At 44.7% G+C, this 17,261-nt stretch overlaps 1 protein-coding gene across 4 annotated transcripts in view; it reads right to left on the bottom strand.

The window, feature by feature from the left end:
* Positions 1 to 17,261, bottom strand: part of macc1 (MET transcriptional regulator MACC1) — a 90,819-nt gene that overhangs the window by 36,929 nt on the left and 36,629 nt on the right. For all 4 annotated transcript variants that reach the window (XM_068009103.1, XM_068009091.1, XM_068009098.1 and 1 more), the window contains exons 2-3: positions 8,241 to 8,355; positions 5,138 to 7,182 (exon numbers count right to left, since the gene is read on the bottom strand). In XM_068009103.1, coding sequence (XP_067865204.1) covers positions 5,138 to 7,182; positions 8,241 to 8,343 — 2,148 coding nt within the window. In that variant the 5' untranslated portion in view covers positions 8,344 to 8,355. The remainder of the gene's footprint in view (positions 1 to 5,137; positions 7,183 to 8,240; positions 8,356 to 17,261) is intronic.

Raw genomic sequence — 17,261 nt, 5'->3', positions numbered from 1 at the left:
ATAATTTTCTGCATAGTCAACCGAATAGAGAGAGTTGAACATACTGAACAAAGTCCAATTACACAGAGATAATAAAAGAAAACAGACTCAAATAGTAATTATACACAAGTTTTGTCAGGATTTGACACAAGATCTTTGATTACTGCTTTATCATTCCCATAATGGTTATTTAAATATATTTGATTTCCAGCACGCCAACCACTACAACCCCTCCCCTGCTCAGTTTTCAGGCCAGCAGTAGCTGCCAGTGGAAATATCAAGTGATGCACACTTCTATTAGAGGATTAAATAACTAATGCAGGTACCTGAAAGGTAGATTTAGCAAGAAATAATCTGCAGATGAATAGCAGTAAAACTTATGCCCAGTCAATATTATAAGCAGGCTTATAGCAAATGTTTACGAACTCAATAACAAAAACAATATCACAGTTCACTCAGTCAAACAAGTGCAGTAAGTGTAAGGATTCAAAGTATTTTTTCCCCATTCATTCCTGGAATGCAAGGGCTTCTAGCAAGGCCAACATTTATCACCCATCCATAATTACTGTTGAGAAGGTGATGGTGAGCCACCTTCTTGAGCCACTGCAGTACACGTGATGTAGTTACACCCACAGTGCTGTTTGGGAGAAGGTTCCAGGATTTTGACCCGCCAGTGAAGGAATGGCTAAATAATTCCAAACTATGATAGTGAGAGACTTGGAGGGGAACTTGCAGGTGGTGGTGTTCCCATAAAAACATAAGACATAGGAGCAGGAGTAGGCTATACAGCTCCTTGAGCCTGCTCTACCATTCAATAAGATCACAACCTCAACTCTGCTTTACTGCCTGTTCCCCATAATAGTCGACTCTCCTGTCTTCAATGATTCAGGCTCCACAGAGAGAATTGCAAGGATGCATGACCCTCAGAAGTAGTCATCTGTCTTAAATGGGGATTCCTTATTCTTAAACGATGTGCCTTAGTTCCAGATTCTCCCCCGTCCCCCAACCGGAGGGGAAACATCTTCTCAGCTTCTACCCTCTCAAACTCCCTCAGAATATTAAGTTTCAATGACATCATCTCTCATTCTTCCAAACTCCAAAGAGTATTGGACCAATCTGCTCAACCTTTCCTTGTAAGACAACCCCTTCATCCCAGGGATCAACCGAATGAACCTTCCCTGTACTGCCTCCAAGGATAAGGAGACCAAAGCTGCAAGCAGTCATGCGTCTGCTGCCCTTGTTCTTCTAGGGCTGGAGGTCGCAGGTTTGGAAGGCGCTGTCAAAGTAGCCTTGGCGAGTTGCTACAGTGCATCTTGTAGGTGGTACACATTGCTGCCACAGTATGACGATGGTGGTGCGAGTGAATATTGAAGGTGGTGGATAGGGTGCCAATCAAGCAGGCTGCTTTGTTCTGGATGGTGTCGAGCTTCTTCAGTGTTGTTGGAGCTGCACTCATCCAGGCAAGTGGAGAGTATTCCATCACACTCCTGACTTGTGCCTTGTAGATGGCTTTGGGGAGCTAGAGGAGAGTTACCCAGTTTCTGACCTAACTCTTGCAGCCAGTGTTTATTTAGCTGGTCCAGTTACTTTTCTGGTCAATGGTAACTCCGAGGATGTTGGTGGGGGATTCAGTGATGGTAACGTCACTGAATGTCAAGGGGAGATGGTTTGATTCTCTCTTGTTGGCAATGGTCATTGCCAAGCACTTGCATGGTACAAATCTTACTTGCCACTTATCAGCACAAGCCTGAATGTTGGCCCAGTCTTGCTGCATGCAGGCATGGACTGCTTCAGTAAGCGAATGATACTGAACACTCTGCAATCGTCAGCAAACTTCCCCACTTCTAACCTTAAGATGCAGGTAATATCACTGATGAAGCAGCTGAAGATGGTTGGGCCCATGACATTGCCCTGAACAAATCCTGCAGCAATGCCCTGGGGGTTGACATGATTCCAACAACCACAACTGTCTTCCTTTGTGCTAAGTACCAGTGGAGAGTCCCCACGCCCACTGACTTCAATTTTGCTTGGGCTCCTTGATGCCACACTATCCTCTGGCCAATCTCATGAACCAATACCTCCAGTGCTTCAGCTGAAAACCGTGGGGGTCTCTAGCCTACGTGCCATTTTGGGGCCCCTCCTGAAGGTTTTCAAATATTGTCCAAGCAATTTCAACACTCAGGAAGCTCAACACCATCCAGGACAAGTAGCCCGCTTGACCGTCACCCCATTCACCAGTTTAAACATTCACTCCCTCCCCCACCAACACACAGTAGCAGCAGCATGTACCATCTACAGCAACTCGCCAAGCCTCCTTCGACAGTATCTTCCAAACCAGCAACTTCCACTTCCTAGAAGAACAAGGGCAGCAGACACATGGGAACACCACCACCTGCAAATTCCCCTCCAGGCCACAATATCCTGACTTGGAACTATACCTCTATTCCTTCACTTTCTGTCGCTGTATCAAAAACCTGGAACTCCCTTCCTAACAGCATTGTGGGGTGCAACTAAACTGGATGGACTACAGAGGTTCAAGGCAGCAGCTCACCACCACGTTCTCAGGGGCAATTAGGAATGGGCAACAAATGCTGGCCTTGCCAGTGACACTCACAACCCCTGAAAGAATAAAAAATGTTTTTCAGCTCCTGTTTTAGTCAGAATACACCTCGCTTTTAAGAGGTGCAGTCTGGCTTTAAGTAGTGCAAGTTGTCTTTAAATGGTATTAGCTTTGCATGACCTTGGGGGCCCCTGCGACCTTGGTGTCAAAGGCAGTCACTCGCACCTCTGGAATTCAGCTCTTTTGTCCACGTTTGGACAAAGGCTGTAATATGGTCTGGAGCAGAGTGGCCCTGGCAGAACCCCAACTGTGCATTGGTGAGCAGTCATTGTGCCACTGGATAGCACTGTCAACAACACTGTCCATCACTTTGCTGATGGAGTGTAGACTGATAGGCCAATTATTGGCCTGATTAGATTTGTCTTTTTTTTTTAAATTATGGACAGGACACACCTGGCCAATTTTCCACATCATCAGGTGGATGCCAGTGTTGTAGCTGTACTGAAACAGCTTGGCTAGGGGTGCACGAGTAGTTCTGCAGCACAAGTCTTCAGTGCTACAGCTGGGATGTTGTTAGGGCCCATAGCCTTTGCTGTATCCAGTGCTTTCAGCCATTTCTTGATATCACGTGGAGTGATCAAATTGTCTGAAGACTGGCATCTGTGATGTTGGGCACCCCAGGAGGAGGCAGAGATGGATCATCCACTTGGCACTTCTGGCTGAAGATGGTTGCAAATGCTTCAGCCTTGTCTTTTGCACTAATGTGCTGGTTTACTGGGATATTTGTGGAGATTCCGCCTCCATTTAGTTGTTTTAACTGTCCACCACCATTCACCATAGGATGTGGCAGGACTGCAAAGCTTTGATCTAATCGTTGGCCATGCGGTCACTTAGCTCTATCTACAGCATGCTGCTTCTGCTATTTAGTGTGCATTGAGTCATGTGTTGTAGCTTCACCAGACTGGCACTTCATTTTTAGGTATGCCTGGTGCTGCTCCTGGCATGCTCTCCTACACTCCTCACTGAACCAGCGATGGCCCCCTGGCATGATGACAATGGTAGAATGAGGGATATGCTGGGCCATAAGGTTACAAATTGTGGTTGAATACAATTCTGCTGCTGCAGATGGCCCACAGTTCCTCACAGGTGCCCAGTTTTGAGCTGCTCAATCGGTTCTGAATCTACTCCACTTCAGAGGAAATATGTAAAACTGAAAAAATATTAAGGTCTATAGCGTACAACTGACCAACTTGCTCATGTCAATTGTTTTGATTTAAAGATAAAAAAAGCAGAGAAAGCAAACTTGAATAGCACTTTCACACATCTCAGAAACATCACAAAGCACTTCACACATAACTAAATGCTTTGAAATGCAAACACTGTCATGTCAACTTGCTTTGTTGAATGATAATTTTTCTTTAATCCACTGACTGGACATATGAATTTTTTTAAAAAAAAAGACATTTAAAGAACAGATAGAAGATGACATTGCTAGCAGCTTAAGATGGCCACCTAATTTGCAACACTTTATCCTACATTGCAATGCATGTGAAGAGGGAGACAAAATGTCTGCTCATGCCCCGGCAAGAACCAAGACCCACAAAGTTTAAGAGAACTGTTTCTTCTTTTTCTTTTAGCAAGAAGAAATACTACTACTATGCTTTAATCACTGACTGACTTGTGACAATCCCTTCTCATCTGAGCTTTTTAAGCTCGTTTCTTTACAGCAGCAAGGAGAAGTTTTTGGACTCTGACATGTGCAGACCAGAGTAGGGGATTGGTCTCTCTCTCCATTCTATCTTGAAAGTTTCAAATCCTGCCTTTTGACTGATTGTAGTCTGGGTATGCAAAGGCAATCAGAAACCCTGTTGGAGGAAATCATCTGCATTGCTGTCTCCAAGAGACCCACCAAATCCATCATCTATCTCTTAGAACTAAAAGCCTAAGGACCACTGAATTCAGCTAGAAGCCAACCGAATCACTAAATGCCACAGACTGTATACCTTTCTTTTTCTATGGACTCTAATTCAACCAATCTACTTTTCCCCACTCTGTAACCTATTTGTGTGTACGTGCATGAGCGAAAGTTAGCGTGTAGTTTATTATATTTATTAGTTCAGTTTAAGTACAATAAAGCTAACCTCTTTCTTGGATAAACTCAAGAAAACCTGTCCGATTGGTTCTTTTATGATCCCATAGCAAGTAAAATCAAACACTTACTGAATTGACTAGTACATCCACTTTAAAAATGAACTAAACCTCATGGTCAGAGAGGGAAAAGAGGAAAGCCCTTCAACCCCTCCTCATTTGACTGTAGCAACAGTTACATGGGTGAATATAGTTGTCATTTTCCACACAGTAATGTCCCATAAACAGTAATGAGATTAATCAAATAATTTTTTTTTGGTGAACTTGTTTTGGGAAGAATGTTTTTGTCATTGGGAAAATGCCTAGCCAGAGAATCTTTAACATAACCTGAACCACTGAATAAACTGAGATCCCATCTGTCTGAAGTTACATCTAAAAGGATGACAGCATTAGTAATGCAGTGTGCCCTCCACGCTGCATTGAAGTGACAACCATATCAGGTCTACTTACCAGAACAACTTCATATAGAAATTTTCTTTTCATTTTGTTGTCACTATTGTGGCAGTCTTCTTTCAGCTTCTCTAGTATACATGCAACACGTTCCGATTCACTCTCAACAGGTCTCCTGCAAATTTCATCCAGTGAGAGGTCAGTGTATCCAAGCACTTCAGCTAATGCCGTCCAACTGGAAATATTCTCTGTGATGAGTGTACGGATGGACGAATACATATAAGTCAATTTCTTAATCGGAATCATAATTTGATTGAGTAGGATCTTGGTTGTAATCTTTACATCTGAGAAGTCCATAACCTGTTCCTTAGAAATCACCTTCACATTTTTGCAGTGCACAAGGCCAATTTTTCCTCGTAAGAAACCAACATACCATTCTTTGATCCTTGTTTGACCTATTACTTTAACTTTGTCCATCCCAAGTAGTGCAATAGTGTCACCTTTAAAATATTCCAGTAAATATTCAATCTTTGGTTGCCTCAGCACAGGTTTCAATGCCACTCCATATTTAAGAATATTTACTGGCCTCTCTTTAAATATGGGATATTTAACTGGTGATGTTTTGCCTGAACTGATGGTTGTTAATGGTTCTTTCCATCTCTGGATACGTCTTTTCACATTTGTCTTTGCTGTTGGCATGGGTGTCTGGACACTGAATTTTGTTATTACATCCTGGCTGGCTCCTGTAACCTGAATCCCAAGTTGAAATGAATTAATTTCTCCAGATTTACACATAGACAAAGAAAATTGCTGTCGAACTGTTCTACCCATTTTTAGCAAAATTCTTTGAATTTGTTCATTCTGATCAGCTTCTTGTACCTCATACCTTGAGTCAGTGGGAAAAACTGAAATTTCGAGATCTTGTGGCCTATCCAACTGAAACTGATGCTTTCCCCAAAGTTGAAGAACAACTGGTGGCAGATTTTTATTGTTTTTGACATCTGTAAGTTTTTGTGGAACTTGATTGTGACTAAAGATTGTGCAAACAGCAGTAAAAACTGGATGAATGTGTTTGGGGCCATACACTCCAATGGTAAACACTTTGTTAATGTAGTCCCATACTGTCAATGCAGGAGGCTGAATGGTTTTAGCTTGAACTGCTGCTACAATATACATACAAGGACTCATACTTTCCAGCTTTACTTGCATAATATCTTTATATATATAAATGTTGTGCACCTTCTCAAAAGGGCCCTCTTTACTATCACTGCAAAGGCACACAATTTCAGTCATAACTTGACTCATAGGATCAGTTTTCACTTCAGCTGTCACCTTCATTTCCAAAGAAATAAAATCTTTGATATTGGAATTGCTCAGTTTCAGCTCCAGTAATGGACTAATAGTCGTACAAAGATCATTATTAAGCACCCGAGGTGGGTCAAGCAAGGACTTTATAGCCACTTCCTGGATTTCACCTGGTAAAACATGACCTTCAGGTATATGGACACTTATGTCTGATTCAGGCAACTGAAGTGATCCCCCCTGATGGTCTATTTTACAGACAATGAGTGTTTCAATAGCCTGTGTCTGCCCCCAGCCAGGGTTTTGGCTTATCATATCCAAATCAAGACAGGATCTAGTTAGTTGCCTGTGGTTCAACCATGCCATTTTGTAGGCTTCTCTGTCATTTTGAAATGATTCCAAAGTTGGAACCATAAATTGGCTCACTGGACGATTATTCTGAGGAACGTCTTCTTTGTTCGAAAAGTCCAAAATATCAGAGGCACTTTTCCACCTTCCATGCTGCTTTACAAAAGGTTTTCCAATATAGATTAGGTGATCAATGTCCAATTCATCAGTTGAAGAGCCAACAGACTCTGCAGCTGTCAAATTTTCAAACAGCAGCAGCGGGTCCTCCTTTAAAATTGATGCTGGGTTTGATATCTTATTGTCACCTGTTTTGGCAATCTCATCTAAAAATGGGTTTGATCCTGACAAACCATTCCAAAATGGATTTGTGGTCTGAGAAACGGCATGACTAGGGGGATCAAACGATAGTAAGTCTGTCTCTTGCCCACGTGAAATTTCTTGATAGCTGCTGTTATCTATAGAGAATGAAAAAGTGGATGAAAAAGAAAATCCTGAAAGAACAAATCCCAAAACAAGAAAAATTTACAAGCAAGAGAATCAAAACATGGCAAAACTCAATCACCTCTCAATAACGACCGCTACATATTGCAATTTTTGTACACTAAAGGATTGAAATTGCATAGTGCCAGCCTGCTAGCATGACTGGTCACAATGATTGCTGTGCCAAATTAGTTAGGCCCAATGCCCGATCAAAATTGGGCCTTGGGCCTCGGGCCTCATTTAAATATAGACATGTACTGCAAGCCCCCAGGTGGCTCACTGGTGAAGTGAACATCAATTTTGGACTGCTGCGACACGAACATCTACACTCAGGTAGATCATAGGATGGGGTTGCGGGGGCGGAGGCAGGGGAGTGGGGGATAAAGGCCTGCTTTAGGTCGGGAAAAAGAACCTGACCCGAGCCCGACCAAACAGCCAACCACTGCCTGACCCGACTCCCTCGATTTTGCCCGGAGCCCGACCCGATCCTAACCCACCACTACTCGACCAGACCATCCCTTCACTTACCTTCCTGACACCAAACCTGCAAGAAGCTGCAGCGCATGCGCAAGTGACGTCATAGTGACGTCACTCGCTCACTGCGCAGACTCTGTTTTGTCCCGGACTTCCAGCTCAAGTAAATTTTTTATTTTTAATACTTACCAGCAGAGCACTTACCGTGTGTCTCCTGTTGGGCCCGACCCGACTCGACTTGGACTCTGCCCAATCCGAGCAGAGCCTGAAAGCCGGCCCTGGAAGATGGGCCCAACCCGACCCGTACCCAACACATGGTGTCGGGTCCGGGTCAGGTAGCAGGCCTCTAGTGATGGCGGGCAGTGGGTGGTGGGTGTGGAAGACAATCAGGCTGGCCCACTGTTAATCTGGTATGCTTTGTCCCTGAAAGACGGGCACAATGCATAACAAATTTTACTGTTAAATATTTAGTCAACAAAAAAAGTGAATTTATCTACTAAATCAAAGTATAGCTAGCCTTAAGCAAGAATTTATTATACAGCATATAAATTTTCAAGACCTTTCAAAAATACGTTATTTGTTGATGGGTTTTCATCCAGATCAATCAGCGTTCCTTCTGACCTGCTCCGTGCGTGGCGAGGAGAATGTGTTCTAACAGCCATATTGATTTAGTTCTGTCAACGATAAAGACATATGGTAAGCATTATGATTTTATTAGAGACAATGGATACCTAGGCAATTATGAATGCCCTGAAATCACTTCCAAATATTGATTTATTAATGACAGCAATTCTATCTTTTTGGACTAACATATTTGCTTTTCAGTTACTTTCCAAACAACCTGCCAAAGATTGCAACCTATACTTGTGCACTGGATTCAAGAGCTGTCAGTTTGAGATCACTTAAGTCACTCCACTTTATACTGCAATTCATTCCAACACTCACCATCAATGTGTCGGACAAGGAGATATTGAAGCATATGTGCAAGACAGACAACTGGAACAAGGTGATGTACTTTCAGCATTCCATGTGCAGCAGACTTACATCCAGAACAGATATTTTTACTGACAGGTAATAAGGAGATCTAGGTCCACTTTTCGTAGTTACGCAGCAGGACTGCAAATGGTGGTGGCCAGCTTTAATGAATGAATAGGCACAGTCATTGGGCAGCCAATGACCTTTTGATTCTTATACTCAGTACAGTCATAGACTAGAGTCATAACTTGGGCATAAAACTATTTAATGCCTGGGTCCCAACTGCTGCACCTTTTAAAAAAAAAAATTGAGCAGTCATGTGGCAATTCTGCCAAAAACATTCTAGCATATTATTTCTTTATTATCCTCATTATAAGGGAATCTGAAGCAGAAACAGTCTATATTATGAAATCCTAGATAAACGCCCCACAAGACGACTGATAATCTTGCACTTTATTGCAACATTTAAACCAGATTGACTTTGATCAATCTAATGCAGGTGGTGAAATTGACTTGTAAGCAAAACACCAAATATTGAATTCTAACATTTCAACCCGCTTGCAGTGGGGGAGGCTGGCAAAGCCTCAGGAACTTAGAAGTTTGAGCAGATTTCCCAGTGGTTTTTAAAATGGAGCTCTAACATTAGCATCTAACATCCAAATCTCAAAATTAGAGGGCAGGCATGATGACTGTATTTAACTGTTGAAATTGCATTAGTTAAAAGGGACCCTGCAGGGTCAGAATGGATCCATTGCACAACTGTCAAGACAGCCAGCAAGTCGAAGGATGGATTCTCAATGAGGGAAGGCTGCTCCGTGGTTCCCTGATGCATCCCTCGACATCATGCTGCAGACTGAGAAAATGCAGAGCGATTCTGTTCCCAGTGGATGGGAGGAGGAAACCTGCCTCGGAGAGCAAGCAGGCATGGCTGAAAATGGCAGAGGAGGTAAGCAGGTGTGTGGTGCCTCGCTCCTAGATACGGTGCTGCAAGAGGTTCAATTACCTCATCAGGGCAGGAAAGGTGACTGGCAAACTCTGACTTCTCCAGCATTCTCCTGCACAGCACTCTTCAGACAAAAACACCTTGCAGGTCTACCCATTCCTATCATTCCAAGCACCTCCTCACATCCTCATCTTAACACATACCGACAGTCGGCCTCATCTTATTGCCTTGATACACCCATCCCTTACAGTGACCCATCACAACTCTTCTCAACACATTCCATTTCTCCCACTCATAACTCTCCTTGTTCTACACTCTTCTCCTGCAAGGAAAACACCAGGGAGAGACAGAGAACTCTGGGTGGCCCTCCAGTCATCATAACCCTGACTGCTGCAGAGGATGACGCACTGGAGATAAGCAGAGTCTAGACATGCATGGCCACTCATGTTGCAGTGCTATGGTTCTCCCACCTATCTGATAACAGAATTAGATATCACAAAGTCACATGGCATACAACACTCAGCCATTGAAATATGATAAAATGCACAATGATGACTTTGAATTCTTTCAGAGGTTCTGCAAGTGCCCCTCAGGAGCTGGTGCCAGAGAAGGAAGACTCCTCATAAGGAGGTTGTGAACTCTGAGGAAGCCCTGTCACATGACTCATGCACACCCATCACACCTTGGTGGGGCTCCCAGGTCAGGTAGGTGGGCTGTCACACAGGGAGGCACAAACCATAAGTGAGTAGGACCAGGTGGTGTAGACAGCAGTGGAGAGTCCCTATCAGAGGTTGCAGGACCCTCTGAGCTCTGCTCAGCTGGAATCAGATGCTGAGCCTCGCGGGTCATCGATGGAGAGGACTATTCTGAAGTAGCAACAGAAAATGTGTTAAGTACTACCAACATTTCCAGAGGCACTGTGCACAATTAGAGAGCTACTGCAGGTGTCCATCTCTACCATGATTGTTCAGACCTTCAGAGTGCATCCACTTTCCTCGAAAGAGTGGTCACCGGCATGCAACATCAGATGCGGCAGGCAACAGAGTGCATGCGTGCCCTCACCAATGGACTGAACATTCAGTCTGCCAGTTTATTATAGGATAGACGAAAGCCTTGCCTTGGCTGTTCAGCGTCTCAGTGCAGCAAAGAGCTCTCCAGCTCCGGGCTAGTAGGGAAGAGAGAGTGGGCCATGAGAGGGAAAATGGAGAAAGGGAACACTGAAGAAGCATTCCATTCCTCCTCCCTTATGCACCCTCCCCACCCGTCAGAGCCCAACAAGCTGACTCCTGGTCCAATGGCCAAGTCTGCCCATGCACAGTTGGAATCCGGGACACAAATAAGATCAACCACAAGCACCCGAGCAGGGGAACGAGCAATCTGCCCCAACTCTGCTGAGTCCAGAGGGGTAGCACCATGTACGAGTAATCGGAAGAGAAAGGTTTTAGATCACTTGGGCGATTAACAATGTGTTTAGTTGTCACTTTAACGTTTAAGCACTATTTCAAAGTTTCGTTGTCCGGTCATCCCCATTGCAGAGTTACCTGCCAAGTGGCCTTCAGCCTGGAGGAAAAAGGTATGACAAGAGTAGAAGATGAGCAATGGGTATCAGTGAAAGGGATGAATTGTTGACTGTAGGAATGCTTTGTGCTGGGGTGAGGGGCAGTGCATTCAGAATTGGTTTGCCAGATGTCTGTAGTGCCTCAGATTAACTGAAGCAGCCCTGAATGAGTTTGTCTTGGGTGTTCAAAGACCCAAGACAATTCTCACCCAAGAGAATTGGGTGAGCTTGTACACGGAATGCAGAAAGTTAGCATGCAGGCACAGCAAGCAATTAGGAAGGTAAATGGCATTTTGGCCATTATTGCAAGGGGATTGAAGTGCAGGTATAGAAGTCTTGCTACAATTATACAGGGTTTTGGTGAGACCACATCTGGAGTACTGTGTGCAGTTTTGGTCTCCAAGAAAGGATATACTTGCATTGGAGGCGGGTGCAGCAAAGGTTCACTAAATTGGTCCCTGGGATGAGGGGGCTGTCGTATGATGAGGCGCTAAGTAAACTGGGTCTATACTCTCTGGAATTTAGAAGAACGAGAGGCGATCTCATTGAAACATACAAAACTCTGAAGGGGCTAGGTAGGGTAGTCACACATTGTTTCCACTGGTCGGGGAATCTAAAACATGGGGGCACAGTCTCAGGATAAGGGGCTGATCATTTAGGACTGAGATGAGGAGAAATTACTTCACTTGAAGGGTTATGAATCTTTGGAATTCTCTACCCCAGAAGGCTGTGGATGCTCCATCATTGAATACATTTAAGGCTGGGATAGATAGATTTTTGGTGTCTCAGGGAATCAAGGGATATGGCGAGTGGGCAGGAAAGTGGAGTTGAAGCCCAAGATCAGCCATGATGGTACTGAATGGTGCAGCAGACTCGATGGGCCATATGTTCTACTCCTATTTCTTGTGTCCTTGGGTGTATTCCTGGCAGCTAAGCGAGTGGCTGCAGGTGCCTTCATCACATCAGGCTGCTTCTCCTCGTTGTCCCCTTTCTTCCTTCTCCTCCGCTGGAGATGCAGAGCAGACATCATCTTCCTCTTCCTGCAGCTCCAGTCCACTCTGCTGTGCTAGATTGTGCAAGGTGCCGCATACCACTATCATTCTGGACACCCTTGCTGGTGCATACTGAAGTTGCCCCAGATCTGTCCAGCCACCTGAATTGCGTCTTCAGCATTCCGAAGGCAAGCCCAATGAAACTTTAGTTGTACCTTTCCTGTGCATCAGTGGTAGGGCTCCACACAGGTGTCATCAGCCACATATGTTAGAGGGTAGCCTTCATCTTCAATGAGCCAACTGCTGACTCTGTTTGGAGATACGGAGATCTGTGGGAGCCTTGACTGGCACAGAGTGAAGGCATCATGGCAGCTTCCAGGATATCTTGGAGACATTCATGATCTTTCAGCAATTACATACCAACTGAACATTAATGGAGGGGAATCCCTTTCAATTCATGAATACTACTGGTTGATCTGAGGGCAACTTGATTGTCACGTGTGCAAGCTAAGACTCCCTGCACATTTGGGAATCTCGACAGAGCAGCAATTCCATGAGTCCTCTCATTCCGATTGGACTCATCAGTAGCAAAGTGTGCATAATTTGCAATTCTGGCAAGTATGGCATTGGTCACCCGCTAGATCAACTTGTGTGCAGCAGATTGTGAAATTCTCTAAGTATGTGAAAAGGAAAAGACTAGCAAGGACAAATGTTCACCCATTACAGGCAGAGACAGGAGAATTTGTGGTGGAGACACTAAACAAGTACATCGTATCTGTCTTCGCTGAAGAAAATACAGCAAACGTCCCAGAAATATTAACGAACCAAGGAACTTGTAACAATGAGGGACTGAGAGAAATTGGTATCAGTAAAGAGGTAGTCCTCGAAAAATTAACAGAATTGAAAGCTGATAAATCCCCTAGACCAGACGAGCTACATCATCCCTAGGTATGTTCTGTCCCACCAGTGGTGACAGCACAGTGGTATACAGTCAGGAGGGAGTTGCCCTGGACTCCGGACCCCATGAAACTCATGGCATCAGGTCAAACATGGGAAAGGAACCCTCCTGCTGATTACCACCTACCGCCCCTCCCCTCGGCTGGTGAATCAATGCTTCGCCATGGTGAACACCAATTGGAAGACGCACTAAGGGTAGCAAGGACACAGAATGTACTCTGGGTTGGAGACCTCAATGTCCATCACAAAAAGAAAGAGTGTCTCAGTAGCACCACTACTGACCGAGCCCTAAAGGACATAGCTGCTATATTGAGTCTGCGGCAGGTGGTAAGGGAACGAAGAGGAAAAAAAAACATACTTCACCTCATCTTCACCAATCTACCTGTCGCACATGCATCTGTCCATGACAGTATTGGCAGGAGTGACCACTGCACAGTCCTTGTGGAGACAAAGTCGCGTCTTCACATTGAGGATACCCTCCATCGTGTTGCATGGTAGTACCACTGTGCTAAATAGGATAGATTTTAAACAGATTTAGAAACTCACAACTGGACACCCATGAGGCGCTGTGGGCCATCAGCAGCAGCAGAACTGCATTCAACCACAATCTATAACCTCATGGCCTGACATATCCCCCACTCTACCATCAAGCCAGGGGACCAACCCTGGTTCAATGATAAGTGCAGGAGGGTATGCCAGGAGCAGTACCAGGCAGACCTAAAAATGAGGGGTCAGCATAGTGAAGCTACAACACAGGACTACTTGCATGCCAAACAGCAGAAGCAGCATGCGATAGACATGGCTAAGCTATCCCACAACCAACAGATCAGATCCAAACTCTGCAGTCCTGCCACATCCAATCGTGAATGGTGGTGGACAATTAAACAACTGGCAGGAGGAGGAGGCGCTACAAATATCCCCATCCTCAAAGATGGGGGAGCCCAGCATATCAGTAAAAAAGACAAGGCTGAAGCATTTGCACCCATCTTCAGTCAGAAGTGCCAAGTGGATGATCCATCTCAGCCTCCAAGGTCCCAAGCATCACAGATGCCAGTCTTCAGCCAATACCATTCACTCCACATGATATCAGGAAATGGCTGAAGGCACTGGACACAGCAAAGGCTATGGGCCCTGACAACAGTCCAACTTGTGCTCCAGAACTAGCCACACCCCTAATCATGCTGCTCCAGTACAGCTACAACACTGACATCTACCCAATTATGTCATGTACACAAAAAGCAGAACAAATCCAACACAGCCAATTACTGGACTATCAGTCTACTCTCGATCGTTAGCAAAGTGATGGAAGGGGTCGTCGACAATGCAATCAAGCGGCACTTGCTCAACAATAACCTGCTCACTGATGCTCAGTTTGGGTTCTGCTCGGGCCAACTCAGCTTCTGACCTCATTACAGCTTTGGTCCAAACATTAACAAAAAAGCTGAACTTCAGAGGTAGGGCGAGAGTGACTGCCCTTAACATCAATGCAGCATTTGACTGAGTATGGCATCAAGGGGCCCCAAGCAAAATTGGAGTCAGTTAGAATCAGGGAGAAAACTCTCCACCGGTTGGAGGCATACCTTGCACAAAGGAAGATGGTTGTGGTTGTTGGAGGTCAATCATCTCAGTCCCAGGACATAACTGCAGGAGTTCCTCAGGGCAGTTCCTAGGCCCAACCATCTTCAGCTGCTTCATCAATGACCTTCCCTCCACCATAAGGTCAGAAGTGGGGATGTTCGCAGATAATTGCACAATGTTCAGCACCATTTGCGACTCCTCAGATACTGAAGCAGCCCCTTTCCACATGCAGCAAGGCCTGGACAACATCCAGGCTTGGGCTAATAAGTGGCAAGCAACATTCGCTCCACACAAGTACCAAGCAATGACCATCTCAAACAAGAGAGAATCTAACCATCTCCCCTTGATGTTCAATGGCATTACCATCACTGAATCACCCATGAACATCCTGAGGGTTACCACTGACCAGAAACTGAACTGGACCAGCCACATAAATACTGTGGCTACAGAGCAGGCTGGGAAGTCTGCGCCGAGTAACTCACCTCCTCTCTCCCCACCATCTACAAGGCACAAGTCAGGAGTGTGATGGAATACTCTCCACTTGCTTGGATGGGTGCAGCGCCAACCCTCAAAAAACGCGACACAATTTTGGGCAAAGCAGCCCGCTTGATTGGCACCCCATCCACCACCTTGAATATTCACTCCCTTCACCACTGATGCACAGTGGCAGCAATGCATACCATCTACAAAATGCACTGCAGCAACTCACCAGGCAAAGCACTGATTTACTTGTACTTCCTTCAATTTAGTAAACTGTATTCGCTGCTCACAATGCTGTCGCCTCTACATTGGGGAGACCAAATGCAGATTGGATGACCACTCCACTCAGTCCGAAAGCATAACCGAGTTTCTGGTTGCTTGCCATTTCAACACACCCACCTGCTCTCATGACCACATTTCTGTCCTTGGCCTGCTGTAGCATTCAAGCAAACATCAACGCAAGCTCGAAGAGCTGCGACTGATCTTTCGATTAGGCACTCTACAGCCTCGCTGACTCAACCTTGAGTTCAACAGTTTCAGAGAATATCTGGCTTTTTTAAAAAAATGTTTCATTATATTTTTTAACCACGTGCCTGTTTTTTTCATGTGGACAGTTTATTTATCTGCCATTAACACTCTCTCTGGACTAATGCTTTGTCTTTCACCACAAGCATCAACACGCTCTTTGCCTTTGTCCCATGACAGATTTGTTATTTAATCTCTCCTGCCCTCTTGCCCTATCACACACCTTCCTTTTCATTCTCTTCCCCACCAGTCTTGCCACCCCACCCTTTCATTTGCTTAAAACCTAATTCTTTTCTAACTTTTGTCAGTTCTGATGAAAGGTCACAGACCTGAAACGTTAACTCTGCTTCTTGCTCCACAAATGCTGCCTGACCTGAGTATTTCCAGCACTTTGTTTTTATTTCATATTTCCAGTATCTGCAGTATTTTGCTTTAACAATTAACTTGTTTCATCAAATCATAAATAAGCCTAATTTACCAATTATTGTTCTTGCCTACATTTCTCTGTAGAATTTGTTAATTTATAATCACTTCCCTCGTCATCCACAACATCTAGCTATAATTTCAATCACCTTTTCCAACTAAACTATCAGTGTAGTTCTCATCAATAAAGCATACACTGTTCGCTCCCCCTACTCCTTTGATAGCTTCTCAAAGGTGAAGGTAACCTTGTTCCAGCTTTCTCCCACCTTATAAAATGGTTCCCAATCACCACCACCCCCAAACCCCTCAGTTTCTCAGAGTTATGCTCCTTCCTTTCCTCTCATCTTCTGCAATATTTCTACTTAACTCACCTTTTCCGCTCTCCTCTGAATTCACTGTCCTCATGTTCTCCCTAAACAGCTAACTCCATACAAAACTATCTTACTCATGTTAACACCTACTCATTCTACCCTGTCTTCTCATGCAGTGTCTCTATTTCTATTTCTCTTTTTCTGTGGTCTCAATCACAGACGAGGACAACTTCCTTGTATCCCTCACCATCCACAAACTCCTACCTTCTTCCAACACTATTTCCTTTGTTGTACACCTTGAAAGATAAACCTCAACTGCATTTTCAAGCTATCAAATGCCTAGCCTTGGACTGTGAATTCACCTCAATTCTTCTACAACTGCTGATCTGTTTAAATACTCCCTCACCTTCAATGTTCATTTTCCCCAGTAAAACCCTTGTGTTCTCCCAACCTGATCATCCCTGTGGTACGGCATCCCCCTGCACCTTTGCTCCAAGGGGTGCAGAATTCAGGGTACCTGAAACAAGTGGTTTAGCCATCTATCACAAGATTTGGCTGAACTACATGAAGTGCTTTTGGACCAAAATCATTCATTACACCAGGATCAAGAGCAAAGCTAACCCCAGCTTCCTCGCTTGACTACCAACTATCTCCTTAAGCTTCAACCCCCTGACCCCCCACTTAACCAAGTGCGAAAAGCTCATGAACTTCATTGTCATTAAAATGAGACCACTTGTTCAGCTGCACCTGCTGCTTCCTCCTCTTCCCCAGCAAGCCAAATTCCCTCGACTCACCCCACAGTAGCCCTGAATTGGGGTGGTGGTGGCATTGTGGTAAT

The sequence above is a fragment of the Heterodontus francisci genome, chromosome 2, assembly GCF_036365525.1.
Source record: "Heterodontus francisci isolate sHetFra1 chromosome 2, sHetFra1.hap1, whole genome shotgun sequence".
NCBI lineage: Eukaryota > Metazoa > Chordata > Chondrichthyes > Heterodontiformes > Heterodontidae > Heterodontus > Heterodontus francisci.
Note: the sequence above shows the minus strand (reverse complement) of the source record. Positions and strands in the feature narration are given on the sequence as shown.